The sequence below is a fragment of the Lytechinus variegatus genome, chromosome 16 (assembly GCF_018143015.1).
Source record: "Lytechinus variegatus isolate NC3 chromosome 16, Lvar_3.0, whole genome shotgun sequence".
NCBI lineage: Eukaryota > Metazoa > Echinodermata > Echinoidea > Temnopleuroida > Toxopneustidae > Lytechinus > Lytechinus variegatus.
Genome location: NC_054755.1, coordinates 18,745,576 through 18,773,260, shown reverse-complemented (window position 1 = coordinate 18,773,260; position 27,685 = coordinate 18,745,576). Strand labels below are relative to the sequence as shown.

The 27,685-nt window shown below is 36.6% G+C and overlaps 1 protein-coding gene across 2 annotated transcripts; it reads left to right on the top strand.

Annotated features, from left to right (window-relative positions):
- On the top strand, positions 1-25,864 carry LOC121430068 (U2 snRNP-associated SURP motif-containing protein-like). Of its 2 annotated transcripts, none has more exons than XM_041627341.1 (22): positions 1-74; positions 4,426-4,521; positions 5,042-5,156; positions 6,230-6,351; positions 6,832-6,911; positions 8,403-8,533; positions 9,188-9,270; positions 11,348-11,513; positions 11,884-12,110; positions 13,087-13,130; positions 15,145-15,249; positions 15,624-15,690; positions 16,416-16,600; positions 17,238-17,400; positions 18,180-18,347; positions 19,027-19,167; positions 19,791-19,917; positions 20,475-20,677; positions 21,157-21,284; positions 21,990-22,116; positions 22,788-22,898; positions 23,843-25,864. In XM_041627341.1, exons 1-22 carry the CDS (start codon positions 45-47, stop codon positions 24,344-24,346), a joined length of 3,123 nt encoding a protein of 1,040 aa, XP_041483275.1. In that variant the 5' UTR covers positions 1-44; the 3' UTR covers positions 24,347-25,864. The 2 variants fall into 2 exon arrangements, with proteins under 2 accessions (XP_041483275.1, XP_041483274.1); XM_041627340.1 differs by having other exon boundaries at positions 9,185-9,270; positions 23,843-25,863.
- The last annotated feature ends 1,821 nt before the right edge of the window (positions 25,865-27,685 follow it).

Sequence of the window (27,685 nt, the reverse complement as noted above, 5' to 3'; positions counted from 1 at the left end):
TGCGATTTGTAGGCGCATGCGTTTCTGGTCGAAGGTCATTCATCATGGCGGGTCTCGCTCCTGGAACGGCGAAGGTGAAACGAGCTTATTATGTTTTATCATCAGTTATTGTAAACTTATTGTAATATTGATGGTGTTTCTGAGTCTTTGAATGTTCTTTACGAGTGTTGAATAAAGATTATATTTCTTGACACCTTGTCCGAAAGGAAATATTGCAACCAAGCACGCAGTCGTGTCACTCAACGCGACTGAGTGATGCCGCGCCGTGATGGAGTGAGTGAGTGAAGACTGTCGTGTGACACAGTGACACTGGCGCATGCAGTGCACGCCAGGCAAAGTTTAGGTGTGTCGTGTCGATTCATTGACATTGCACATGCATGTCTGCTAGCTGCCCGAGGTTGAAATGTGATTTATATGACTGAAAAAGAGTGACTGAAACTAAGTTAGTGTGTTTGTCTGAAATGAAAGATGCTAGCAGTGCAGTACAAGTGCAGTGAGTGGATATGCCTGGTGGTGCGAACTCACAGTCACACATAACCCAGGGAACTCCCGCCCGCTATGCGGGCGGGAGCCCAGGGGCGGTATTCTGAAAACGTTCTTATCTTAATTTTGTTCTTATCTACGTCACTTTCTTAAATTGGTATTCTGAAAACGTTCTTATCTTTTTCTTATCTTTTGTTCTTATCTTTGTTCTTATCTTGCTCTCCACCCCCAATGCTGAGCGCGTAAATTTACCACTCGCGCATATAATACAAAAGTGCGCTAAAAAGATAAGAACAAAATCAAGATAAGTGGTATTCTGAAAACGTTCTTATCTTTTTTCTTTCTTATCTTTCACGGTATTTAAGATAATATTTAAGATAGCTAGAGGGTTATCACATCTCACGATGTCTGCGTTTTTTCTTGCTCAAAATCGATGGCCACTAGTAGTAATAAGTACCCACAAGTATTACTCCCACCATTTCTTTCATTCACCCTTTATTTTGCCCGTCTATTTTTTCTATCCCTTTTTCTTTTTTTCTTCCTTTCTATTTGTCTGTCTTTCTTCCTTTCTATCTGCATGTCTTTCTTCTTTTATTTAATTCTTCATTTATATCTTTTCTTTTGTTCTGTTTAAATCTTTTAATTTTTTTTCTTTTGCTTTGTTTCATTTATACTTCATCTTTCTTCCATTTTTATTTTCCCTTTTCGTTTTATCCCTTTCTTATTTCTTTATAGCTACTGAGTCTTTATTTCTTATTTTCCCCCTTCTCTCTTCCTTTTCTTTCTTTCTTCCTTCACTTTTTTGTCATCTTTCTATTTTTCTTATTTTTTCGTCCATTCTTTCGTTTTTATATATGCTTTTCCTTTTTGTTTCTTTCTTCCTTCACTTTTTTGTAATCTTTTTATTTTTCTTCCTTATTTTTTCTTCAATTCTTTCGTTTTTATATATGCTTTTCCTTTTTTTAATCATTTTATTTTTCCCCCTTTTGCTTCCTTCCCTTCAATAATTCTTAATTTTTCTTTCTAAATTTATTTTATTTCTGCTTTCTGAAATTTTTGTGTCTTTTTTACTTTCTTTTTTTTCTTTATTTCGTCGCTCATTCTCTTTTCGTTCATTCTTTATTTACCCTTTTTCTTTACTTTGTTTCTTCTCTCTGTCTTTCTTCTCTTAACTCTTTATTTTCCCTTTTCGTTTTTTTTTTCTTTTTCTTTCTTTCTTTCTTTGAATTTACCTTTCTTTCCTTTATCTTTTTGTAGTCTTCATGTTTGCGTTAATTTTCCTTTCATTTTTTCTCTCTCAATTTTATTTCTTTGTTTCATTTCCCTTTTTTTCTCTTCCTTCACTTTTTACATTTTATTCCCTTTTTCTCCTTTTTTTTCTTTCTAACTTTCTTTTATTCGCTTTTAGACTATTTTCTTTTTCGGTTCCATGTTACTTTTTTTAATCTTTTTAGTTTGACCTTTTTCTTTTTTGTGTGTGTGTTCCTTTTAGTTTCTTTCTTTTCTTTTTGTTCCTTCACTTTATCATTAATAATTGTTTTATTTCTTTCATCCTTTTCCTTTTATTTATTCAATTTTTCTTTCTTTTTTATTTTTAAGTCCTTTTTGCTTGCTTTCTTTCGTTTACTCTTTATTTTTCATTATTTTCTGCTTTGTTCCTTTCATCTTTTTTTCTGCTTCATTCTGACCCTTTTCTGTCTTCTTACTTTAATACCTACTTACTTTCTTTCTTCATATTTTATTCTTTATTCGTACCTGCTTTATTTACTTTTTTCTTTCTTTATTTTGTGCACGTGGACGTCTCGAAATAATAAAATCAGTCATTGCGTATAAAATGCCTATTTCGCGCAATGCGCCAGAAACAGTGTACGCGCAGCGCCCATGATATTCTCTTCACATAAGGTACGCTTCTATTGGTTAAACTGCCAATATAACGCGCATTTTCATTGGTAAAATCTAAAAAAAATGGGCGTGTTGGAGATAAGAAGGGGGCAGTCCTTACAGAGATAAGAACGCGTTAAGAAGATTTTCAGAATACCGATTTGCAATGATTTTAGCGTCTTCTTATCTCAGTGAGATAAGATAAAAGATAAGAACGTTTTCAGAATACCACCCCAGGGTCTTACGTGCAATTTGGCATACTCACCTGACAAGCGTGAAGTATGGTCAAAATAATTCTCCAAATAAATAGTTGAAACAGAAATCAAGCACTTACCACGATTATATGGATGATGGTCTAACGAGTGGCAGTTTTTCTGACATCTGGGCACAGACTGGAACCTCAAAAACGAAAAGTTCTCTCCTTCTACCCCCGTTTTGATCGGCCATTTTGTTACAATTCATAACGAAAATGGCTGATCGAGACGGGGGTAGAAGGAGAGAACTTTTCGTTTTTTGAGGTTCCAGTCTGTGCCCAGATGTCAGAAAAACTGCCACTCGTTAGACCTTCATCCATATAATCGTGGTAAGTGCTTGATTTCTGTTTTAACTATTTATTTGGAGAATTATTTTGACCATACTTAATGCTTGTCAGGTGAGTATGCCTTTACACGTTAGATCCTGGGCTACCGCCCGCTAAGCGGGCGGGAGTTCCCTGGGTTAAGTCACACACAGTGCTATGTCCTGCAGGGCCAGGGGTAAATGAAAAAAAAAACTGTCCGCAGCTACAATCTCAGTTAATCAAGACAAGATTTGTCTCGGTTCATGAGGCTATCCTTGTTTTCTTGGAAAATCTCAATTTTAAGACCAGCGCCTCTACTGATTAATGAAAAATAATGTTAACTAAAGTCTTGAAAAAAATTTAAAAAAAATCAAACAACACTGCAGAATACAGTCCCCAATAAAATAATTGCTATGCCTATGTGCCGCACCATTGCGTCTGCGCTCGCCATTTTTACATACTTTTGCAATGGAACTGGGCACTTACTTGTAGACTCTTGTAGTAGTATTCGCACGCCATTGAATTAAGAGGCGTTATAGCACAGGATTTCATAAAGAAAATGAAAATTATGCACTCACCTCAATCGACCAATGTTTTTCCACATAGACCATGTCTAAAGATTTAGTGTTCAGTCTGGAGCTTGATCCAGAAAATAAGGAGGGAAGAAAGAATCAAAGAAGGGAAGAAAGAAGAGAGAGAAGGAAAAAAAAGGAAGAAAGGAAGGAAATAAAGAACAAACAGAAAAGGGGTTGAAAGAAAGAATGAAGGAAATAATGATAAAAAAGTACAAAAGTTAGTAAGTAATAATAATATAGGGAATTTATATTGTGCACGTATCCACCTTGTTAGGTGCTCAAGGTGCTCCTATATTACCCAGTAAATGAAGTGGAAAAAAGGGAAAGATGTAAGAAGGGAAGAAAATTTAAGAAAAAATGAACATAGAGAAAGAAAGGCAGGAAAGACCAAAAAGAAAGATTGGTGGAATGAAAAAATGGGCATGAAAATGAAGGAAGGATAGAAGAAATGAAGAAACTCAATAACTTGCTCCTCCGATCACATCACCAAATCAGTAATTTGAAATGGGACCGTGAGAAATTTGTTGATGGTTACACTTACACTGCCATCTTGGATTTTGTCAGAGGATAGAAAGCAAAGCGATATCAAAGTGCCGATTACTCATTAGGACGATTGGATCACCACATGGTTTTAATTATCTGGCTGGTGATCAGCCAAGTATTCATTCAGTGGTTTCCATGGCAAAAGCTAGGCGGCAAATCTGAAAGTTTCCTAGTTGTACTAATGAACAAGTCGCTTTGAAGCATAATTGCCTATTTAGGATCACCTTGTAAAGTAAATTTAGAATTTCCAGCTTGTATCACTTTCTCATTTCTAAACCGATGTTGATGCAACTTATAAAATTGCTTTTCGTTAGCCCCTCTTTTTATCAAAATTTATTGTTCTCATTTAATCAATCTGCTGACTTCTCTTTTTTTCCTTCCTAGAATATTTCCAAGACCAAGCTTCAGGCCTTCAGTATTGGTCAGATGAACTTGACCAAAAAGAAGTCCAAAAGAATAGAAGATGAACTCAAGAAAAAGGTTAGTACTACTCGTAGGTACATCCATGCATTCAGTGAATCCAGACAGAAAAATTTTGTGAAAGCTATTGGCCCAATTTCACAAACAAGGTTTTGAATCTTTAGTCTAAAATCAAATTTCATGTATGGGTGGCCCTAAATCTGCAGCATGTTTGTTGAGCGAGGCTTTGTCAATGTGCCTGATTCTAAATTAAATTGCTAAATTAATGCTTGTTACTAAGGTTCCAGCACTAATGATTGCACCGTTGTAGTTTATTTATTATTTAAACAGCGGACTCAGTAATGCTGTAATCTTTGAAACATACATGAATTTAAGCACTTCTCAACATACCGCATGATTAATGCATGAAATCTGCATAAACCTTTGTCTAACCGTCTTTGTGCATTTCTGCCATTTATAATTGAAGAATATTAAGAGTTTATTTGCTCTGTTTTTTAATAAAATTTTTAAGGTTTATCATAAAGTACTTGTGGCTGTTGTGGTACGTTTAAGTGTTGCTTATCATTTTAATTTTCCCCAGGAACAAGAGAAAGAAACTGCCAAAATCTTTGAGGAGTTTGTTGCTTCCTTTGAAGAAGCGCCGTCGACATCAAAGTCATTCATCAGAGGAAATACAATAAATCCAGAAACAAAAGGTCAGTGCTCATGTCTTAACCCTAAAAAGACTGGGGGGCTGAATAGCCCCCCCTCCACATTTTTCGTGATAAATCCGCCGAGCAAAATTTTTTGACTCGCTCACTGACTTTTTACATTCAAGTCTCGCGCAACTTTTGAGACCAAATTTGCGACCCCCGGGTACGCGGTTCCGAAATTACGCATCATTTCATAAGTGCATGCAGACCCCAAATTGCACAAAAAACATGAATTTGTTTACAAATCCAATGCAAATTGAGTTTTTAGCCAAAATTCATAAATGTATCATTATTTTTCCTTTTACTGATTGAAATCAATTAATTCCACCTTATTTATGGTCCAAATAAAGTCCACGACAATTTCAAAACCAAAAATTGGCATTGAGGGGCATTACTTAGTTCATTAGAGCAAAATTTTGATTTTACGCATAAATTAGCATAATTAATTAGCAATGAGATTTTGTGCAGAATTTGATCTTGTAGTTTTGTATTTGTAGATTATGCCATGGGTAACGCGCGTGCCAAGTTTCGTCGCGATCGTGCGATTGACGGCCGAGATCATAAGGGGGGGGCTGAATCAGCCCCCCCAGTCTTCTTAGGCATCGAAATAGCCCATTCTATTTAGGGTTAAAAGATATTGTAATATTGAATGGCTTTGAGGGAAATGCTGCCTGTACATGTATCTACACATTAGTCTCACATTGCCCAAGTCATGACGAGCAATATGGGTCTACTGTTAAACGGAATTAAATAATTTGAGGTATCTCCCAAAATCAATACCAGTCAATATTTTTCAGAATTTTAACTTTCAATAGTATAAGTAGAGAAAACAAGAATTTGATTTGAGAACCGATATACCCATGTTTCATTGTACATGTTGAATGTATTGAATATGCATTACATGTCTTCACATTACTGAAAAAAAAGATTTGTTCATTTTTCCTCCAATTATTTTTTAGCTTTTTTTTCTAGCAAAATTTAGAGTTGCAGGTGATCATTCATCTCTCTTGTTTTTAAGTTCTGTATCCACTTGATTGTCATGATTTATTGTTTACATTGCTCATACTCAATTGCAGTTGAAAGGTCAGATGGCAAGACTGGTAAGCTCTACAAACCAACTTCAAAGATTGCCGAGTCTGTGTATGCTAAACAACAGAGGGCGATAGAGGAAGCGCAGAAAGCTAGAGCAGAAAGTCAAGTAAGATCACATCCACCTCGGCGATAAGTTTGACATTGAGTGGAGTTTTCATAAGAGCACCTTATCAGTGATTTAACCAGCAAATTGCTCTTAGCCACTCAGATGCAAGGAATTCAGAATTGGTAATAGGTGTCATTCACTAAAAAAATTTGATTCTAAATGCTGTCCAGAATATTTCAGCTTCTAAGTTCTATAGATGGGAAATGGGCAAAATCTGCTCTGTTGGAATAATCATCGATTATCAAAGATGCAAGATGCATTCCATGTACATCGTTCATTTTTGCGATGCAGTATATTATGAAGCATTTCAGGTCTGATTTATATTCCATGCTCTCTGAGAAAGAAACTTGGGGAAAAAATCATTACATCATTATTTTGTTTGCAATTTTTTCTTTGTTATTTACGTAAAATATATGTTCACAACCATATCACTCCATTTAAGATGATTCTATTTCATTCTTAATTGCTTTTATGTTATAGAAAGCCAAGCTGAAGAAAGAGAAGGAGAGAGAAAAACAGAAGAAGAGCAACTTGGAACTTTTCAAAGAAGAATTGAGAGTGTAAGTATTAAAGATAAATTCCAGTTTTGGTAACGATCTCAAAATGACTTTTGACAGAATCTGATATAATGACCACCCAAATGTCTGTTTGTATGAATAAAAAATATGTGCCAAAGGATTCTGGAAGAAATTGTGTAATTGCTGAGAAATAAGCAAAATAAGCGCGGATTCGGTCACTTCCATCGGGTCTTTATTCCAGCAATATTAATACACTGTCCCACGTGTGCCTATCTGTGTTAGTGATCTTCAGTGTGAACATTTTTCAACGTAGATTTCAAGATTTTACAAATTTCAGCTTATGTAACTGTACCAGATCTAGATCCTCGATATATTCTGACAATTAAGCCTGATTTTACAGACTTTCTCATGAAATCAGTGTTTACTGCAACTACTGGCCTTTCTTTTTAAAACTATTACTTGAAAAAAAAAAAATTATCAGTTTAAATCTATACAAGTACAGTACAGGGATGTAGCAGTGGATAATTAAATATGGCATATTTGACATTTGTTAATGTTTCTGATGAAATGTTGTATATCCATAATCTTGTTTCGATTGTTTTGTCAATTTTACTTACCGATAAATTATATCAGCCAAAAAAGACTGTGTTACAAACAAACTAGAAAGAAACATCAAAATTGAAGATGTAATGTATATAAAGAGTGAAATATGATAAAGCGAACATAATCATAATCCTGTTTGTCTGATGAGTGTGATAATTGTTTTGTGAATTTATGATAATGGGAAGTAAACACATTAATATCATGTACATTTTTTTCTTCAAATGGCACTGTTAGAGCAGACCCACTACCTCTTGTATACCATAGGTAGGGGGCTTGTATGATGTGCTAGAGTAAACGGTATGTTTTTATTACGCTCAAACCTCACACTGCCCTCAGTGGTTGAGTGATGGCCAATAGGCATACCCACATCTCATATAAGATTAAAAGAATATCTCATGTTGGTACAAGAACGCCCCTAGTATAACATTTTCGCGTACCCCATCAGTGCAGAAACACCCTTACGCAATGCCCTTATGCGTACAGCTAAGGGAGTTTTGGGGCACATGCAATGCGCAAAAGTGTGGCATTAAGGGCGTTATTGCACTGATGTGAGGAATTGTATTTTGTATTTTTTCTGTTCACAAGGTAAATATACTTTATATTTGCATGACTGGATATTTATGTATTATTGTGTGAGAAACTATGTTTGTTGTGTATCTGTGTGCTTGTTAATGTTTGTGGTTTTTTTACATTCATAATTCAGTAATTAGAAATGGGATTTCCACTTTAGCTGATTGGAATAAAAATGATTGATAATCAGATATCAACAGCCAAGAAAGGGGTCACATGATGTTTGTTAAGTTGTGCGCAACTTACTGAACAAACAGTTTTATGAAAAACTACCTTGGACCATTTTTGCATCTGTCTGTAACATTGTACTCTGACATTGAAATGTCTGTAACGTTGTGGTATGACCCGTGTATATTTCAGACTCCAAAAAGAGAGGGAAGAGAGACATAAATTGAGGAAGGCAAGGGGGGATGAAGATGATTATGACGAACCTATTCTGCCTACGCCGCCCAGCAGCTCCGCTGGATCTGCTTCTGAAATCAGACTGCCAGGTATGTTAAATTGTTATTCTTTTAAATGTGGCCAAGTGGATTGGTCTCTGGACTGTGAAACAGAGGGTCGTTGGGTCAAATCCCAGCCATGGCACAATTTCCTTCAGTATGAAATAGATCCACATTGTGCTGCACTCGACCCAGGTGATGTAAATGGGTACCTGGTAGGATGTAGCTCGAGCTAAATATAAAAAAAATTTTATCCTGTGACAAAGGGTGCTTTTGCAGCAATGTCTGGTCATTGGATGTTGACTTGCCCTCGAACAGTTGATGGGCCTCAAACAGTGCATGCAATTTCTCCACTCCCTGAGGAGCATTCCATGAAGGGTTTTTATAAACTAATTGGAATTTATAAACTTATTGCTCTTGGCTGATGTTTAGGTGAAGAGGGAAGCGAAGGAGTAGAACAAATCGTTTACAATTTTCTAAGAAATTTCAATTTTTCTAGAATTCACATCACATGAAATGGGGGGGGGGGGATGCTCACATGTGACATCACAAAACATAAACAGCAGAAATCTATAACTGCTAATCTTCACCACTATGTTTGTTTTGTTTTTCAGCTTTTATTCAAACCATTTTTTCTGTCCTTGTGAACTACCCCTTTTATAATTTTATCTCTAAAGGCTTGTTTTGTGTTTGATTTCACAGCAGGGATAGAGGAGTATAATTACGGGTCACATGACTACGGAGATCCTAATACAACAAACATCTTCCTTGGGAGTATCAACCCAAAGGCAAGTCTGATTTTCTCTTCTTATATTTGGAAAATAATTTGTATCAGCCCGGGGGGGGGGATATACACAGGGGCTCAGGGCTAATTCGCCCCCGAAATGCCCACAAGAGCTCCGATAAACTGAGTCCTTGCAATTCCTGTGGCAAAGAGTGCTTTTGCAGCAATGTCCGTATTAAAGACGATGTAGCAAATTTGGCTGGTGTGCTCAATATGTAGCCCAAAAAATATCTTAATTAATTTTTCACCTGGCCAATTGTATGAAAAATTACTGTTATTGTAACCTTAACATCAAAGGGTAACTACTATAGTAACAGTGCTTAACAGCCCATTACAAACAAGAACTCCATGAAAGCTAGCGTAAGAAGGCAATATTGTAACTTTTATGCAATTGGGCCATGGTATTCCATTTATGGTTTTCAGATTTCAATTTTGTAATATACTTTCAGATTTTATAGGACATGAAAGAGTGAAACTTTGTTGTAAAATAATATTTACACCAAAGTAATCTCTGCATGAATTCAAAATGTCTTGATATTATAGATAGGCCCTTAAAGAGAAATGCCAGTAGTTGCAGTAAACACTGATTTCATGAGAAAGTCTGTAAAACCAGGCTTAATTGTCAGAATATCATCGAGGATCTAGATCTGGTACACTTACATAAACTGAACTTTGTGAAATCTTGAAATCTACGCTGAAAAACGTTCACACTGAAGATCACCAACACAGATAGGCACACGTGGGACAGTGTAATATTATTGCTGGACTAAAGACCCGACGGAAGTGACCGAATCCGCGCTTATTTTGCTTATTTCTCAGCAATTACACAATTTCTCCCAGAATCCTTTGGCACATATTTTTTATTCATACAAACAAACACTTGGGTGGTCATTATATTAGATTCTGTAAAAAGTCATTTTGAGATCGTTACCAAAACTGGAATTTATCTTTAATGATAAAGAATATTGTTCAGTTATTGTTTAGCACAATTCACATACCATCTTATGTCTTTATGCACGTCCAAGGGGACTTTAATATTATTACCCTGGCTCAAATACACTCGTCTCACAGCAAATAAATTGGAGAAACCATTGGCATATTTTAATCTTTCTCATAGGGAGCTCTAAAGTTTTCCCAACTTGTCCCCAAAAGTGATTTATCTTGTGCTTTTGTATGAATATACATGTAGCTATGCCTTTATCCAAATTCACTGCCTTATGTATTATCTTTCTCTGCTTTCATTCCAATTAAATTTGCCATCCTCATCCCCCTTACCCTATCCCCTTCTCTTTACACCTCTCTTTCTTTCTCTTTCTATTTCTCTTTATTTGTTATGTAATTTCCCTCCCCTTCTTTCAACCCATTTATCTGTTATTGGATTCCACTTTCTTTTATTCTTCTCATCTCTCCTTCTCTCTCCCTTTGTTCTCTTTATTGTTTTCTCTTTCTACTTTTTCCTCTATTTGTTTCTATTTTGATTTCCCTTCTCTTACCCTTCCCGTTCCCCTTCTGTCTCCCAATCTCTTTTCTATATATCTCCTTTTCTGTCTTTCTTTTTCTTATTTTATGTCTCTTCTCAATCATTCCCTTTTTTTCCACTTCATTTACTAACTTTTGTGCTATTTATCAATATTTCCTTCATTCTGTCCCTACCTGCCTTAAATTTTCTTTGCTTCCTTCTACTTTCCTCTTTTTCTTTTTGTTCTTTATTTCCTTTCTTCCTTGCTTCTTTTTCTATTTCTTTTTTCTTGTTTCCTTCCTTCTTATTCTATATCTCTTTTTCTATTAATTGATTCCCCTTTCTTTCTTTTACTCTTCCCTTTCCCCTTCTGTCTCCAATCTCTTTTCTATATATATCTCCTTTTCTGTCTTTCTATTTCTTATTTTATGTCTTTTTTTCTATTAGTTGATTTCCCTTCCTTTGTTTCATCTCCCTTTTCCATTGTTTGATATCCCATCCTTTCTTTCACCCCCTCCCCTTCTCTTTCTCTCCCCTACTCTCTATTCTCTTTATCTTGATTTTTCTCTTTTGTTCGCTCATTCCCGTTCCCTCTTTCTACCTGCTTCCAATCTCCCCATAGATGAACGAGGAGATGCTATGTAAGGAGTTTGTTCAGTACGGTCCTCTGGCAAGTGTCAAGATCATGTGGCCTAGGACGGACGCTGAGAGGCAAAGGAATAGGAACTGTGGTTTTGTGGCCTTTATGAATCGCCGGGATGCTGAGCGGGCCATGAGAGCCCTGAATGGTATGTCATGAAAATATTCTTCACTTTTTAATGCGTTCATGGATCAGCTTCCAAATACGATATTTGTTTGATCAATTACTACACTTTAGTTAGGTCTGTACGCCAGGAAAAATATCCATTATCATTATCAAAAGTAACATCATTGCCCCTTCATCATGATTATCAGCAGCATCATGATTATCAGCAGCAGCATGCTACCATCATTGTGCTAATCATCAACATCATCATCATCAATAACATCAATACAAACGTTATAATCATCATCACTATAATCGGCATCCTCATAATCACCATTATCATCACTGTCATTGTTACCATCATTATCAACATTTTGTTCTCATTCGCTACTGTTTTATTTCCCCTCTTGCAGGCAAAGAAATCATGAACTATGAGATGAAGCTAGGGTGGGGCAAGGCAGTGGTCCTGCCACCCCACCCCGTCTACATCCCGGAGGCCATGATGGAACTCACCATGCCCCCGCCCCCGTCCGGCCTACCCTTCAACTCCCAACTCAAGAAGAGCTCCAAGCGAGAAGCCCCCAAGCTGCCACCCCCAGGGATCGCTCTCACCTTGGAGGAAGAGCAGGAGCTTCAAGAGGTGATACTCCCCCTAGAATTATCTCCCGACCCCATCCTCCAATCATTTCTCTAAGTTCCATTGCAATCATCCCATCAAGACCTCGTCAGTTTGATCTGTACACTGTATATTTGTGATATTTGTTAGATAGTGGAGAGAGAGAGAAAAAGACAGAGAGACAGAAATAGAGATAAAACTGTGCATGAGATTAAACAATCATTAATACATAGTTCCAATAGGCACTTTTATTTTTGCGGTCGCAGATGCCGTGATCTATTCCTACAAGTTTGGCAATTTGTGATATTGCAATTTCATTTCTGATTTGGCTTGTGGAAGTTACAAATATTGTGGAAATATTCAATTCATTTTGTCACTTCGCGAAACTTACTTTATTTTCGAGTTAATTATTTTGTTTATTGAACGCGTGTGCATTATTTCGAGCCAATTATTATGTTTATTGAATATGTGTGTGTTAGTCTGAAAGACTGAACACTTGTACATTATTACATCTGTACATTTTTTACTATTGGTTAATTGGTAGAACAGATGTTTATGAACTTATGTTGTTTGCTTCAATACTTGATTGACAGTTGCATCTGACAGAATGTAAACATTGCAATATGAAGTAGGGATTTTTTCATAATGAAATTTTATAGTTTACCTTTATATATATTTTGATACATTTAAAAAAAAACTGAAAATCAGATATAAAGCAAACATGAATCATCCTATTTTGTTTTAGTACCACTCCATTACAAAATCTATCACATTTTAAAATATTATTTATAGCTCACAAAAAAAAACTAGTAAGACAGTCATGTTTTTAACATAGTGTAAGTTTCAAACTTAGACCATAAACATTCCTTGTTTTGATGAAAAGAGAAGATGATTGCAATTATTTTTTTTGTGTTGGTGCATTTTACTGACGCTTTTCCTGTTCTTGTTTCGACTCTCGGTTCGTTCCTTCCTTTCTCCATCGCCTTCTCCATCCTACCAGACCTTAAAAGAAGCTGTTGTTAAAGTGGTTATCCCGACCGAAAGGTACTGCAATCAACCAGACCGTGGACTGGATTTATTTTGTGGGCAGATCTTAATCTCTGCCATGTTCTATTGTATTTCAGCTTAGTTTTTCTTTATATCACCATGACAAGCCGAGTTACTTTTCTTAACGAGGGTTAAACACAAATTCAGATAGGGAGATGTTAGGTTGACCACAACCAACTTGAGGTCCGGTTAGATTCTTCAAATGAGAGAAAACCGTCGGAGCACAGCATGTCGTTAAATGACTCGTCAGATGTTTGACAGTTGTCATGGGAACAGTGCTTCTTAGCCAATCAAATCAAGGAAAGTTTTTCGAAAAATGATGATTAAACACCATCCTGAAACGCACAATAATGAAGACGAGAATGGAAGTCATGACACATTGCCATTGACAACTTCAATTCAGAAGCGTTAAAGTTTTGTCATAAGATTCTAAGATTAACACTCAACATATTTTTCATGTTTTTTAAAATAGATTTAATCATTCATTGAAGAGTTCAGATTTGTTTATTGAACCATTAAAACTGTTATGGCAGTGGTAAATTTTGCTACCTTCACTATGAAATGTGAAGCTTTTCAAAGATGTAAAATTGAAATGAAAATTGTGGTTGAGTTGGTTGTGGTCATATATGGGGTCAATTAGGGAATGTGAAATGAACAACAGAATGGGCAAAGCACTTTCGTCAAAAGGTATGTATGCTTGGTAACCATTTAATTTATTTTGATTTCTTGGATTTTTTTTAAAAGAATCTATATTACATGTAGGCCGTTTGATCAGTTGAATGTGATTCCTTGTTCAGTTAAAGCAAGGGTGTCATATTTTTTCAAAGTAAGAAAAGATTGTCAACGTTAGGAGTCTTGTTAACTAGTTGTATATTTTGCCAAAAATTGACAAATAAAATTTTCAAGTAAAAAGTACTATCCTTGGATTTTGTTCTCAAAATGTTAGGAGGGAATTAGATATTTACTCTTACTGCATTGTAAGTCACAAAATGAACATTACTGATGATGCTTATTTTCATTGTGAAAGTACTTTCTCAGTTTTCCAATTATCTATTTTCGTATTACTGTGTAGTTTGATGATTACTTACCAGCTATTTGTTTGGATAGGATTGGATTACAATTTTCTTGTCTCAGGGGGGGGGGGGGGGGGGGGGGGGGTTGACAAGTAATTTTCAGCCCTCATACCTTATTTTCATACATTCCAGTGTTTAAAGATTGCATAGGAATTCAGGAAAATCGTCTTCATTTTTTGTTTTCTTAGTTATGGTAATAGAATTGATTATCATGTCTTAATTTGATCATAGCGAATGGTACAAAGTCATACAGTTTAACAGTGTGATGAAAAAATTAGAAACGCATCTTGCTTCATATAACTATGTATTATGTAAATTGTTCTACCCTAGAGTAATAAGTTTATATGTAATTTGCATAGTGTGCATATGAAAGATGTTTATAAACAAAAAACAAATCAAGACCTGTAGACATCATGGAACTTCATTGATTTTGTACCCTAGAAGATTTTGAAACTATGAAATGTTTGTCTATATAAACTCCTTTATTTGTATTGTTAAACATATGAGTTTTCCCAGTAACTAGTATTGAAATTTACTCTCTCATATTCTTGGCATATAGTTTACAAAGCTAATTTCTAGTGATAGTAATGATAAGTCTAAGACAATGCCTCTTGATTATGTAATTAAGTCTACACTAGTATTTAGCCAAGTAATGAATTTTCTTCTTTGTATTAGTTCCATTTTAACTTGTTTTGTGAAGAGACTGAGCTGGTGATTGATATATATATTTTTTTTTCAACTTTTTTTTCTTTGAGAGAAACCACCCTTCCTCCTTTAGCAAAGTACATGTAATGGTAAATAACTCTATTGAATGAGAGTGCGTGTGTGAAGATACATATTTCTACTATTGGCATATGAACTTTGACCTTTTCACAAGGGGGTCGTGCCAAACAAGCAAGGGGTGTGTTTTTCTTTTCTTTTTCCGATTACCTGTGCAGGGCTCTGCTTCAAATCATCCATCGTATGATCGAGTTTGTCGTCAACGAGGGTCCCATGTTTGAGGCGATGATTATGAACAGAGAGATAAATAACCCCATGTTCAGGTAATGTATTGTATTCCTTTTCTGACAATCTCTCCATGTGGAGCGTTTTGGCCCGGTGGGGTAGTCTCCGGACTTTGAAACAGAGGGTCGTGGGTTCGAATCCCAGCAAACTAAGCTATATTTTGTGGTGATTCCTTAAATTTCTCTCACCAAATCCAACCGGAATTTTTGTCTCTGGATTTTGAACAGGGGTCATGAGTTCAACTCCAAGAAATGGGTACCCGACAGGAATTTTGTTCTTGAAATACTGTAAAGGGCTGACGGGGCTGAAGCCCGGGGGTTGATAGCCAAGTCCCCTTGGTAGCACCTTGATATGTTAGATGTTACATGATATGCACTGTGCCGTAACCAAATATACAATATTTCTTGATTAGATTCCTGTTCGACAACCAGACGCCAGCTCATGTGTATTACAGGTGGAAACTCTTCTCCATACTTCAGGTAACAAATATGTTTTCCAAGTGAAAAAAAAAATCTGGGGCTAGTTTTGAGCTCACCGGCCAAATTTTTATATTGTGTTATTGCTTAGGCCTACAACAATTTTTATTTTGCTTTTGCCGTAGTGGAAGAGAAATAATGGGTCGGTATTTAAAAAATATATCTGTATAACTTTTGTATAAGGAGACAATGATATTGAGGGTTGCTCAGCATAAGGATGTGGACAATGTTTTTTATTAAGAAAAAAGTTAAATGTATGAAAACTAGGGTAATTAGGCTTTCTTTTTTTTTTTTGGGGAGGGGGTTAAAATTGAATTTGACAAATACTTTGACAAGTTCTACATCAGTCGGCCAGGTTATGACAATCAATTTTTTATTTTTTGTCTTAATGAATTTTGATGATCCCTGTGTAATAACACTGGTTAGTGAAAGTGTACATGAAATGTTCAGTATTTTAAATGTTCTTAGGAAACATAAAAGGGAGGTGGTTAGAAATTTTAAAAAGTAGTTTTGTTCCTATTAATTTTTCTTTCAATTTAAAGACTTTCTGAAGACAAAGTTAAATGGATGATTTAATTGAACTACAAGAAGAAGAAATGCAATCTAATTTGACAATTATAGTATTGTTGATATAGCAGTTAAAACATTGGATGTGTCTAAGCACTTTAGAGATATATTTTTACCCCTGTTCTGTTTACCATTGATGTTGTCACTTTTCTATCCATCAGGGCGATTCCATAACCAAATGGTCAACGGATGAGTTTCTCATGTTCAAAGATGGCTCAGTATGGAGACCGCCCCCTATCAATCCGTACCAGCAAGGTATGCCGGACGCCCTGGCACCAAAGCACGCCCTCAACAAAGCTCCTCTTCCACCACCTGATCTCCCAAAGAAGAAAATGCTCACAAATCAGTAAGTGCATTTCTCATTATTTTGCTCAAGTGGACATTAAATTCCACACCGTTTGCAGTATTCAAGTCAATGTTGGTTCCCAAAATCAATCATAACTCTTGTAATTAATTGCAATTTCACACACAATTACTACTGGACCCCGTCTTGCAAAGAGTTGCGGTTGATTTTATCAACCACAACTATGGACGGCCAGCAACGTCAAAATCTAAAATGCACTTTTGTTCGAAATATTTTCTAGATATGTATAGTCATACATTTATCGTTCACTTGAAGATTCAGTGTGATTCTCTATGTTTGCTAAGGAGATTGCGCAAATTTTGTATTAAAAAAAATTATGGTATGGATGGATTTCCATACAGTTAAGATTGATTGGTTCAATCGTAACTCTTTGTAAGATGGGCCCTGGTCTATATCTTGAAAACAAAAAGATAAAAATTATTTGCTATTTTGAAAAATTTGCAATTGATTGCAAATAATCTCTTGCAGCACCCTGTTAGTCAAATCTTTGTGAAACACCCCCATTATAAAAATATGATAAGCATAATACCCGTAATGAATATCATGTGCCGGCTATTGCCCAATCACAAGCGAGTATTATAAATGGCTATCTAATTTTGACCTTGTTTTTTCCTTGCAGTCAAAGGGATAAGCTAGAGGACATGTTGAGGGCGATTACAATGGACAGGTATAAGATAGGAGAGACGATGGTGTACTGCCTGGACCATGCAGACTCGGCAGAGGAGATTGTTGAATGTATCGCCGAATCTTTGGCTATTCTAGAAACACCTCTCCCTAAAAAGGTAAGTGCTTGGGTCTCTTTTCCAACATGATTTCTCAACTGGATGTTAAGTCCTTGAGGCTATCCTATGATAGTTTATGCTTCTGTGCACCGTAGATGGTGTTTGGAGGTATATTGTTTTGTTTTTGTTGTTGCTTTGTGGGGTTTTTTTTGGGGGGGTTGACTGTCAATCCACTCATCCAATCACGTTATTCACAATAAGTAAAGACCATTTAAACTTCAACCTTGATCCAAATATGATATAGGAGTGAGAATGGTCAGATAGTTTAATGGGCATTTCAGAGGTCTGACAATCCAAATCTAAGTAGTATAAAATCTAGAAAACAGGCCAGTTTCAACTCCGGTTTCAGCTCCTTTCAATCTCTTGCCCCCCGTCTTTGGAACAAACTCCCTCCATCTCTTCGAAACTTCTCTTCTCTTGACCTCTTCAAGAAATTTCTAAAAACACACTTGTATAACCATAAACCTTAACTTGTCTTATGCAATCAACAGCGCTTTGTATCCTCTGGAAAAAGCGCTTTTTAAATCCAATTAGTATTTATTATTATTAGAATAGGGCAAGGTCACAGTTTAAAGTCTATGTTTATGCCTCTGCCCACCAAAGCTGGTTGCAGGGGGGGGGGGCATTATGTCTTTGGGTTGTCAGTTCTTACACTACTTCTCTGTCTAAATATACTTAAAGGAGTGATGATCTATCTAATAAACTCAAATAATTTGATTTGTTCTATTGAAGCTCACAGGGTCATGTCAGTTGCATATTGTTTTTTCCTCCATCTTTAGATTGGACGATTCTTCTTAGTGTCGGACATCCTCTTTAACTCCAGTACCAAGGTAGCCAATGCCTCTTTCTTCCGCAAGTACTTTGAGAACCATCTACCAGTCATAATGCAAGATGTCCGAGAGACGTACAAAAGTATTCAACAGAGACTGAAAGCTGAGCAATTCAAGGTTAAAATTACCTCTTTGTAAAAGCAGGTCCTTGCATGACTGATTCAAATACAATAGAGGAAAGACTGATAATCATGGTAGTTTTTCACAAAGCATTTTGTCAATGGTTTTCATTGACAAATGTTATTAGCTATTGAAATTCTTAATATCTGGGGAGTGTTTCATCAACAATTTGTCTGACAAGTTGGCAGATCTGACAACTTTCCTTGATTCTGATTGGCTGATTAAACATCTGACAAGTCCTTTCATGAGGCAATCCCCTGATTGCCAGAGATCAAATTTGAAATTAAAATCAAGTTACCTTTGGGCAATTCCATAAAATAGTCCTTCTTGTGGATATCTGACCCCCCACTTTTCTACATTCTTACATGTATATCCATGTACAAACTGCTCAGATCATAATTCATTTTAGAGCATTGTAAAATGAATAGTGGAATGTCAGTGAAAATTATTTCAGGGACATTCCACTAGGAGTGAGATGTACATAGAATTCCTCTTCATGAAATGCTGCCCTAAATGGCAAGCAATTTCGCATCCAATGAATTCTGTTTAATTGCAAGACTATAATCCATATTGATGGATAAGTATGTTAAGATTGTATAATGTATTTGATATGACTGCCCGTTTGCATATAAAGATTGATAACTTTTAACATTATTTTGACCTTTGGCCTCTGTAGCAACGGGTGATGGCTTGCTTCAGGAGTTGGAATGACTGGGCCGTGTATCCCAATGACTTCCTGGTCCGTCTTCAGAACATCTTCCTCGGGTTCCTAGACCATGACTCTGCTAAGGAGGACATACAGATTAAAGACCCAGAGGTTAGTATCCAGTTTTCTTGCATTTTCAAGGTTTTTATATTTACAAAAAGAAATTCTCATCTGGGTCCCGTAACACAAAGGTTAGCAATTGATCGTATGCTGGATTTTCACGATTGTACAATGTAGGCAATCAATCATAGAAAAATGTTCTACGATCATTGCTAAGCTTTGTGTTACGGGCCCCTGTTTGGTCTATCATTAACAGACATTATGCTCTGGTATGCATTTTCCAGATTCTTTTTAAAAATGGCTTTCCAACATGCTTATAATTCTGAAACCTACAGCTCTGGACTAGTTTTTACCATGTTTTATTTCCTTTCTTAATTGGTGCAGCTTTCTAACTCTATGTGTATTTGGATTATATGAAAAAAAATCTTATAATCTTGGTGAAGTAAGATTTTATTGTTATTGTTTTTAAATTAAATTTCACTATTTGCTAGAACATCAGACAAACAGCAATAGTAGATTACACCAAACAGTTCCCACTGTGTATTGTTATCATGCAATGTTTTTGATATGTCATGTAAATCCCAAAACAGATTATCTCATGGACGATAATAAATTGAATTGAATCATAACAGAGATTGATAACACCCCCCCCCCCCATTTTGTCATCCCACCAGGCCCTTGCTCAACCAGAGGTTGATCTGGATGGCATACCAGTTGATGAAGCCAAGAAGACCAAGGTTGATGCAGCAGATTTTGATGGTGTCCCCCTGGAAGATGAACAAGATCTTGATGGTGCCCCTAGTAAGGAGTTGTTCCATTGTCTACAATGTCCACTCCATGTTATTTGGTGCTCTGGGGCCCGTTGCAGAAAGAGTTGCATTTAAACGCAATCCAAAAAATCAATTGCAAGTCCCAAATGCGCGCTGTTGATTGGTTGAAAATCAAGTTGCGCATGATTTTTAGAGTTGCGAATGATTGCAACTCTTTCTACAACGAGCCCCTGAACATCACATTCCATGTTCTTGGATGATGATGTACAATCAAAATATGATGAAGCAATTGGAAATAGTATTAAAAAAAAATTCATACTTAAAAAAATAGAAATGCTTCGATTCAGATTAAGCTTACCAAACTCGTACTAAACACTCTGAATAAGTTTAAATTCACTTATGCACTATTTTGTTGGATTTTGCCTTTTCTTGATTTTCTCTTTATTTTGAGTAATTCATTTATTTAGGGGGTGGAGGGGAGGGGGCTTTAAAATTTGCACACTTTTCGTGAAATGTGATTTTTTTTTCCGTAAGGCTGGAAACTAGGAATGCTAAGCTTAACCGGATAACCTGTTTTCTATTCACCAGTTCCCACAGAAGGTGCAGAAGATCTTGACGGTGCCCCTCTAGATGGTGACCCCATTGATGGTGCCCCTATTGACGGTGCCCCTATTGACGGTGCCCCTATTGACGGTGCTCCCATTGACGGCGCCCCCATTCAGGATGACGACGACCAGAGATCGCTCACAAGCAGCGGTGGATTGAAATCAGATGAGAGCAAAGGATTTAAGGTAAGGAACCCCAAGGATTGATTGCATTGTACAGTGAAACCTGCCCATAGCAACAACACATGGGAAACGGATCAAACAAACCAACTTTAACAGGGCCCCCGTCTTACAAAGAGTTGTGATTAATCTGATCAATCTCAATTATGGAAAGTCAGCAAGGTCAACATCTAAACTGCATGATAGTTCAAAATGTTTTCTAGATATGATGTATATTCATAAATTCATTGTTTTCTTGATTATTTGGTGTGTTTGCCTTTGTTTGCAAAGGACATCTTGCATATTTCCTGTCGAAAAAATTATGACACTGATGGATTTCCATAAGAGTTACGATTGATGGGATCATTCGTAACTCTTTGTAAGATGGGGCCCAGAACATGAACATATGACATTCATGCATATTTATTGCATTTAAAAAGATATAGTTCATATATTTTATAAAAAAAGTGAGAAGTTATCAAGATTGTTTGATTGTTTTTCTTCAGGTTGCACCTTCCAAGTGGGAAACTGTTGACTCGTCTTTGTTGGAAGCCCAAGCCATGACAACATCAAAATGGGAAACATTGGCAGAGGAAGAAGATGAAGTAGAAGAGCAAGAAGAACAAAATGAAGAGTAAGTGAAAACAAATTTAAATAGATTGATTGTTTGACTCATTTAGATAGATGTATAGATTGGCGGATGGGCTGGTAGGTGGATGGGTGGATGGATGGATGGGTGGGTGGATGGATGGATGGGTGGATGGAAGGAAGGGTGGATGGATGGATGGATGGATGGATGGATGGATGGAAGGGTGGATGGATGGATGGATGGAAGGGTGGATGGATGGATGGATGGATGGAAGGGTGGATGGATGGATGGATGGATGGATGGGTGGATGGATGGATGGAAGGGTGGATGGATGGATGGATGGATGGAAAGGTAGATGGATGGATGGATGGAATTTGTATCAGATAGATTATAAATTGAGTAGGTAGAAAACGGTTTAACAGTGTGTTAAACAAGATTAAATTACGATTTTAAAACTAATATTTACCATTCTAGATGATGCATTCACTACACAACTGATAAAGACAGATTGTCCTCTTTTTTCTCCCCCTTGTCTGAAATATGACCCTGATTGAAAATTATTTAATTTAAATTTTGTGTAGATTGGTAGATGTGGATGTTGTATTTTTTCAAAGTTTTTGATTATGCACTACTCTTTTGTCATACTCTGTCAGAGGAAATGAGTTTTAATTGTTCTGTTGGGTTTTAAAGCTTTTTTTTATATTTAACTCCTTTTTTATTTCTTTTTGTTTTAACCTTGAATTTTTGCAGAGAGGAGATGGAAGAAAGAGACGAGAATGGAGAAGATGGAGAGGACAGTGTACAGTCTTTAGCAACAGACTTCTATAAATCATCTGAAATGAATGAAATCAAGAGAGCAAAACTCAGGGAAATCGAGGTAAGAGTTTATCCAAAATTCAGTTTTAAATTAGTTAATGCCAACCTTCCTTTTTCTATGTCACCTGAACTGTAAAATAACAAGGTGCAAAACCAGCACCTAATAAAGACTCCCTGTTTAGTTGAACTTGCCTTGGTTGAATATGCATATATTTGGTTCCACGACATCTGTGGCCCGAAACACAAAGCTTAGCAATGGTCGTAGAACATTTTTCTACGATAGTTTCCATTGGTTTCAATGTACAATCAATCGTAGAAATCGAGCGTACGATTAATCACTGACCTTTATGTGTGTACGGGACCCTGGTCTGGCGAAAATTTGCTCCGCTTGCGATTCCACATGTTAATGGAATCACCAACTGCAATCCTGGATTTAACATTATACCCTATCCTAAACATAACATAAAACCCTATTGCATCCCTAACCATCGATCTTAGACGAAATAAAGGCCGGAGCAAGTATTGTGTCATGATATTTTCCCAAGTCATCGATCTTTTCATGTCATCTTCTATTGTTTTTAATTTCTTCTTAAATCTATTTTCCCCTTAGTCAAAGCTATTTCTTTGGCCCCAAAAGATATGACATCAACAGTTTGATGGCATCACATGGACATGAACCAAAGAGGTGCCTATCTAATGGTTACTTTTATTTTGCGTTTATCTGTTACCTAGGTGAAAGTGATGAAATTCCAAGATGATGTTGAGTCCGGTAGAAGAAGCAGGAAGAAGGACATGACATTACAGGAGCAGGTAGAAAGATACAGACATAAACTCATGCAGAAGGTGAGAAAGATGCTATGCTTCATTAAACGTTCCCTTGGTTTGCATGTGTGTTTAAATTCAAATATGCATCTTAAACCTTAGGATTGGCCTGTGACCCGAATTTAGAATTTAAACATAGAATTTGATGCTAGTATTGAGACATGGAATATCTTACTGTGTAATGTAATAAATGATCTTTCGAATACCCAGATGTTCAAACCTGTGACTATGCTATCATCCTTATTAGAAGAAAAGCAAATTCAATATCTAGTCATAATGACATACAAATCGAATCATTGGCTACAATTTTGAATTAATTTGTCCTTTACTAAAAAATAAAGGCTTGCAATCATCCAAAGTTGTATTTTTTGTTAGTATTCTTTCAATTTATTTGAACCTCATATAAAAATATACTTTTCATTTACATTTTCAGAAAATGAGAGGAATATGATTTGTTCCAAATTTGGTTGTAATGTGTGCGGTGGCCTTTACATATTTTTGTTCATATGACAGTTGAGAAATAAACATTGTGAGCTTTGAACATTAAAACATTATTGCCATGTGTGGTAAAATCCTGAAAAATGACCACCCAAGAGTTTATGTGTATGAATTAGTAATAAGATTTGTAAGTGGCAAATATTTTGGTATAAAATTGCAAAAATTGGACAGAATTAGCATGTCCTTGTAGCCAGGTGTATTGTCTTTGTCCAAACAATGATAATACTCTGTTCCACATGTGAATGTCTGTGGTGGGTTTTTTTTTTCATGTGATCACTCTTTCAGCTTTGATTTCATGAATCCAGCATTAGATCTCTTTAAATAAACCAAACCTAGATCTGCGATGATATGAATTTTATAGACTTTCTCATTCAATTACTGTTCACTGCAACTAAGATGTTTAACTTTGAACTTACAGTATTCATGTATTAGCGGAAACAATCTCTTAATGTTTGTTTTTGTGCTAGGAAAAGGAAAAAGAAGCCGAGAGACAGAGATCAAAGAACAAGGACAGGGAAAGAGATCGGCTCAAGGAGTTCGAAAGAGCTCGTGAAAGGGAACGCGAGAGATTCGCCAAGGAACTAGAGGGTAGCTCCGGAGAGGAAGAAATGATGCCCATCCCGTCCTCAAGGCGAGATCGCGACCGAAAGCGTCGCAGATCGCGCACCAGGTCGCGATCACGATCCCCGTCGAGCAGGCGCAGCACCAGCCGGAAAGGGTCCCCCGACTCGCTGTCAGTTCTCAGGGAATACTCCGACTCTCCGTCAAGTCGTTCCCATCGCTCAGGGTCACACTCTCCCAAGAGGACACCGAGCCACAGATCAAGATCGCCCAAGAAATCTCGCAGGTCAAGGTCACGATCAAGGTCACCGAGGAGGAGAAGGTCACCTTCACCAGGTAGAAGGTTGCAGAGGTCAAGGTCAAGGTCCCCACATAGGAGGTCAAGCCATAAGAAGAAAAGCAAACACTGACACCAGGAGCTGAGATAAAAGACTCTTTGGACATTCCTTTGTCTAATTATGTTCTTGAAGGCAATTTGGTTAGACAAAGAACATTATGACTCTACACTTGTGAAATTATCAATCTGAATTATGATTCTACTTTTTCTATTTCGTCCTATACAGAACTGTTATAATCTGAGTCTGTGTATCGATCCTGCCTTGAATGACAACTCTTCATATAGAACTCTGTAATCTTTGATAATAGCCATAAGATATTTGCTACCAAAACTGCACAGTCCCTTTGCAAAGCAAATGGAATTCACAGAATTCAATCATCACTGGTTTAATTCATTTGGTACAGAATATGAGATGCTGCATTTCCAGTAACTTTCCACTGTCTAGTTTTTATTATCAATTTTGTGGACTTATTGCAAGCTGCATTGTTAAATTTGAACCTGGAGCACTTCAAGTTTTCATTCTTCCTCCTTCATAAACCTGTATGGTATAGTATACAAGTAATGCACGTAAGCGTGTGCATGCAGGGCCAAATAATGAACGATGTGCGAAAAGAGCCAATAGATATACCGCACCAAGGTGCGCAGGACTGAGTGCGGTATATCCATTTGGCGAGTCGAGCACAGAGTTCAATAGTTAGGTCCTCTACGCACAAGAATGTGTGCATTGTTTGTTTCCCCCCCCCCCCATGTTACTGATTTGCCCCAAATGCTATATTTTATCTACATTCTAGATAATTCCAGACGTTGCACTATCCTGCAATCTGGCGTCAGAGTGCAGGATAGTACATTTGGTATGACGTAAGACGCAATTCGCTGAATATCATGTGGTCCGATTTGGACCAATCAGATTACAGAACATTCTTGGGAGTTGTGTAATGTTACCTATTCCACTGTTGAAACCCTACTCCATAATGCATGATAAATGTGACCCTTTAACCCAAAACCAACATTAAGTCACGAGAGAAGTTTCTCTGAAGAAAGCTGCAATAGTAATTTAGTCTTCAAAAAGTTAAAATTTAGAAATTCAGCTTGTTTATAGGAATAATGCTATTTCAACATGCTGTCAAAATTTAAAGTTGTAAACTTAAGACAAGATTCAAGATTTTTCATCAAGATGTTCCTTCACTGCTTGGAAGTTTCATTGCAGGTGTACTCATGATTTAGTGAACCACATAATTCAAACCCTTTTTTTTCTCATTCTTTGAAGCTCTCACTGATTGTTTTTTACATTCAACCAAGTATTTATGTCGGTTATTATTGATTAATTTTGACAAGGTATATAATATTTCAAAGCTTAGGGTGTGCTTTGAATCTCAATGAATAAATAAAATTCATTCTGTGAGACATATTATTGGTGTTGGATTGGCAGGTCACTAGGTTATAATTTTTGTTGCTAGGCTAGCTAGGCCATGATTCTTTGTTTGCAAGGATTTAAAACATTTGCTTATCTGTAGAAAGACCACTAGTTGTTCCCTCTTTTTTTACTGTTTGAGCAATGTTAGACTGGCTGATTATGCTTCTACACACATTTGCCCTCGACTCCATTTTTCAGGTTGTGGGCCAAGTGTCTAATGCAGAGCTGCCAAGTAGTACTGATTTTCCGTATTTTGTACTTAAAATAGAGAAGAATACTGATGGTTTCATGCAAAATACTGATTTCTTAAGTTTCAGTTTATGTGTTGTCCTATGGTATTCCTGTGAAAATACTAATTTCCTCACCAAAATATGAATTTTCAGCCTTGAAAATACTGAAATGTGCTTGTTCAGGTTGGCAGCTCTGCTAATGGGTTAACCAATAATTTAATGAGCCAGCCATAGAGGGGAAATATTTTAGCTATACCTCATGGCTATATGCTAACAATTATGATCGAGTTCTACGATCCATTTCCAGAGCATTTTTTTTGGTTGAAACTATTATCATTCACTGAGTCCTAATTAAGAGCATGTCCCACGCCCAGTGCTTCTAATCAAACAAATTCTACATATTTATTTATTGGCCATTACTGTGCCAGGGGGTTGTCCCCTTCCAAATTTTACAAAATTTTATAGAACCTATGTTTTTTAACATGACATGACAATTTGGTTGTGTTTTCAGATGATGTAGGTTTCTAACATATTTTGCGTAATGCATCTAACTGAACTAATCAATGAGAGCTAGTTTGACTTCAGATTTTTGTTTTCCCCTAGTCTAACCGTTTCATCCATCCATCTGTTTTCTATTTTGTTTTTACAAAAGTATGAAATAGTAACCGTCTTCATTAGAAAAAAAAATTTCTGAGTAATTTTCAACTATATTGTGAGTTTTCATGCCATAATCACTTTCATGCTATGAAAAGTAATATAAACTATTGATATCCAAAGAACTTAGTGAAACTACAGGAAGTTTTGATCTATGAAGGTTTAGACATTCACCTTGAATATTTGGCAGCTGTCCAAATAGGGACAGTCCCTATTTTTCAGATGGAAAACCAATGATGTTTCACCCTGTTTACCTATTTTTGTGAAAATTTGTCTGTAGGGTTGTGTAGAAAGTGTAGGTTGGCAAGTGGCCCAAAGTAAGAATTGGCATGCCACAATATAGCACTGACCGAACCATTTACAGGAGTGTGCACATTCCTATGCATGCTACGGTATAGGTTAGGCCTATGTCATCCAATTTTTCATTTTGACTGGTGACTTGCCTTGGATTTATTTTAGGCGGAGACGGGTGGACCACCAAAATAAGGAAATACATTAGAATATCAACCCTATTTCGGGCCTGCATTTCCTTATCGAGATTTTACATAGAAACTTCCACATGTATGCATTGTGTGCCATGCAAATTACTCGGCTGCAGAATTGCTGCAATATCAATCGATCATGATCGCACACAGAACAAAATGGCTGTGCCCTTGCTTAGGGATTATAAAGTATTGGGCCGATAATTTCAAGCAAGAAAATTAAAAAATTTTGCTCTATACTACTATTTTTGTGGTTCCACTTTGTTGAATTATCGTTTAGAAATATAGTATCATGTGAAAGTTTTTGTATATAGATCTAGATCAGGAAATGAAGGCTTGACAGTTGTTGATATCCTTTGATAACACTGAATTTCTCATGATTGTTGTAGTTTCAGCAGTCCACTGGTGTGGAAAGAATTGCACTGGTGATTAACGGTCTCAGGCGGGCACCAGAGGACTGCCCACTTTGAGTCTGGCCGAGTATAGATGATATCACATTCCCATGATAGGTGTCTCCAAATTCCACATGAGCTTAATTTGCTGGCTACAGCACAATCGCTGTCCAAGTTTCATTATCCTAAATAAATGTGAGTGACCTTTACATAGAGGCCAGTTGGGTGGCACATCACACA

Excerpts from the sequence above, each read along its gene's own strand:
- LOC121430068 (XM_041627340.1), top strand. The coding sequence starts at position 45 with ATGGCGGGTCTCGCTCCTGGAACGGCGAAG. Across the intron at positions 4,522-5,041 it reads AAGATGAACTCAAGAAAAAG|GAACAAGAGAAAGAAACTGC; the intron begins GTTAGTACTACT and ends AATTTTCCCCAG. Across the intron at positions 8,534-9,184 it reads TTCTGAAATCAGACTGCCAG|CAGGGATAGAGGAGTATAAT; the intron begins GTATGTTAAATT and ends TTGATTTCACAG.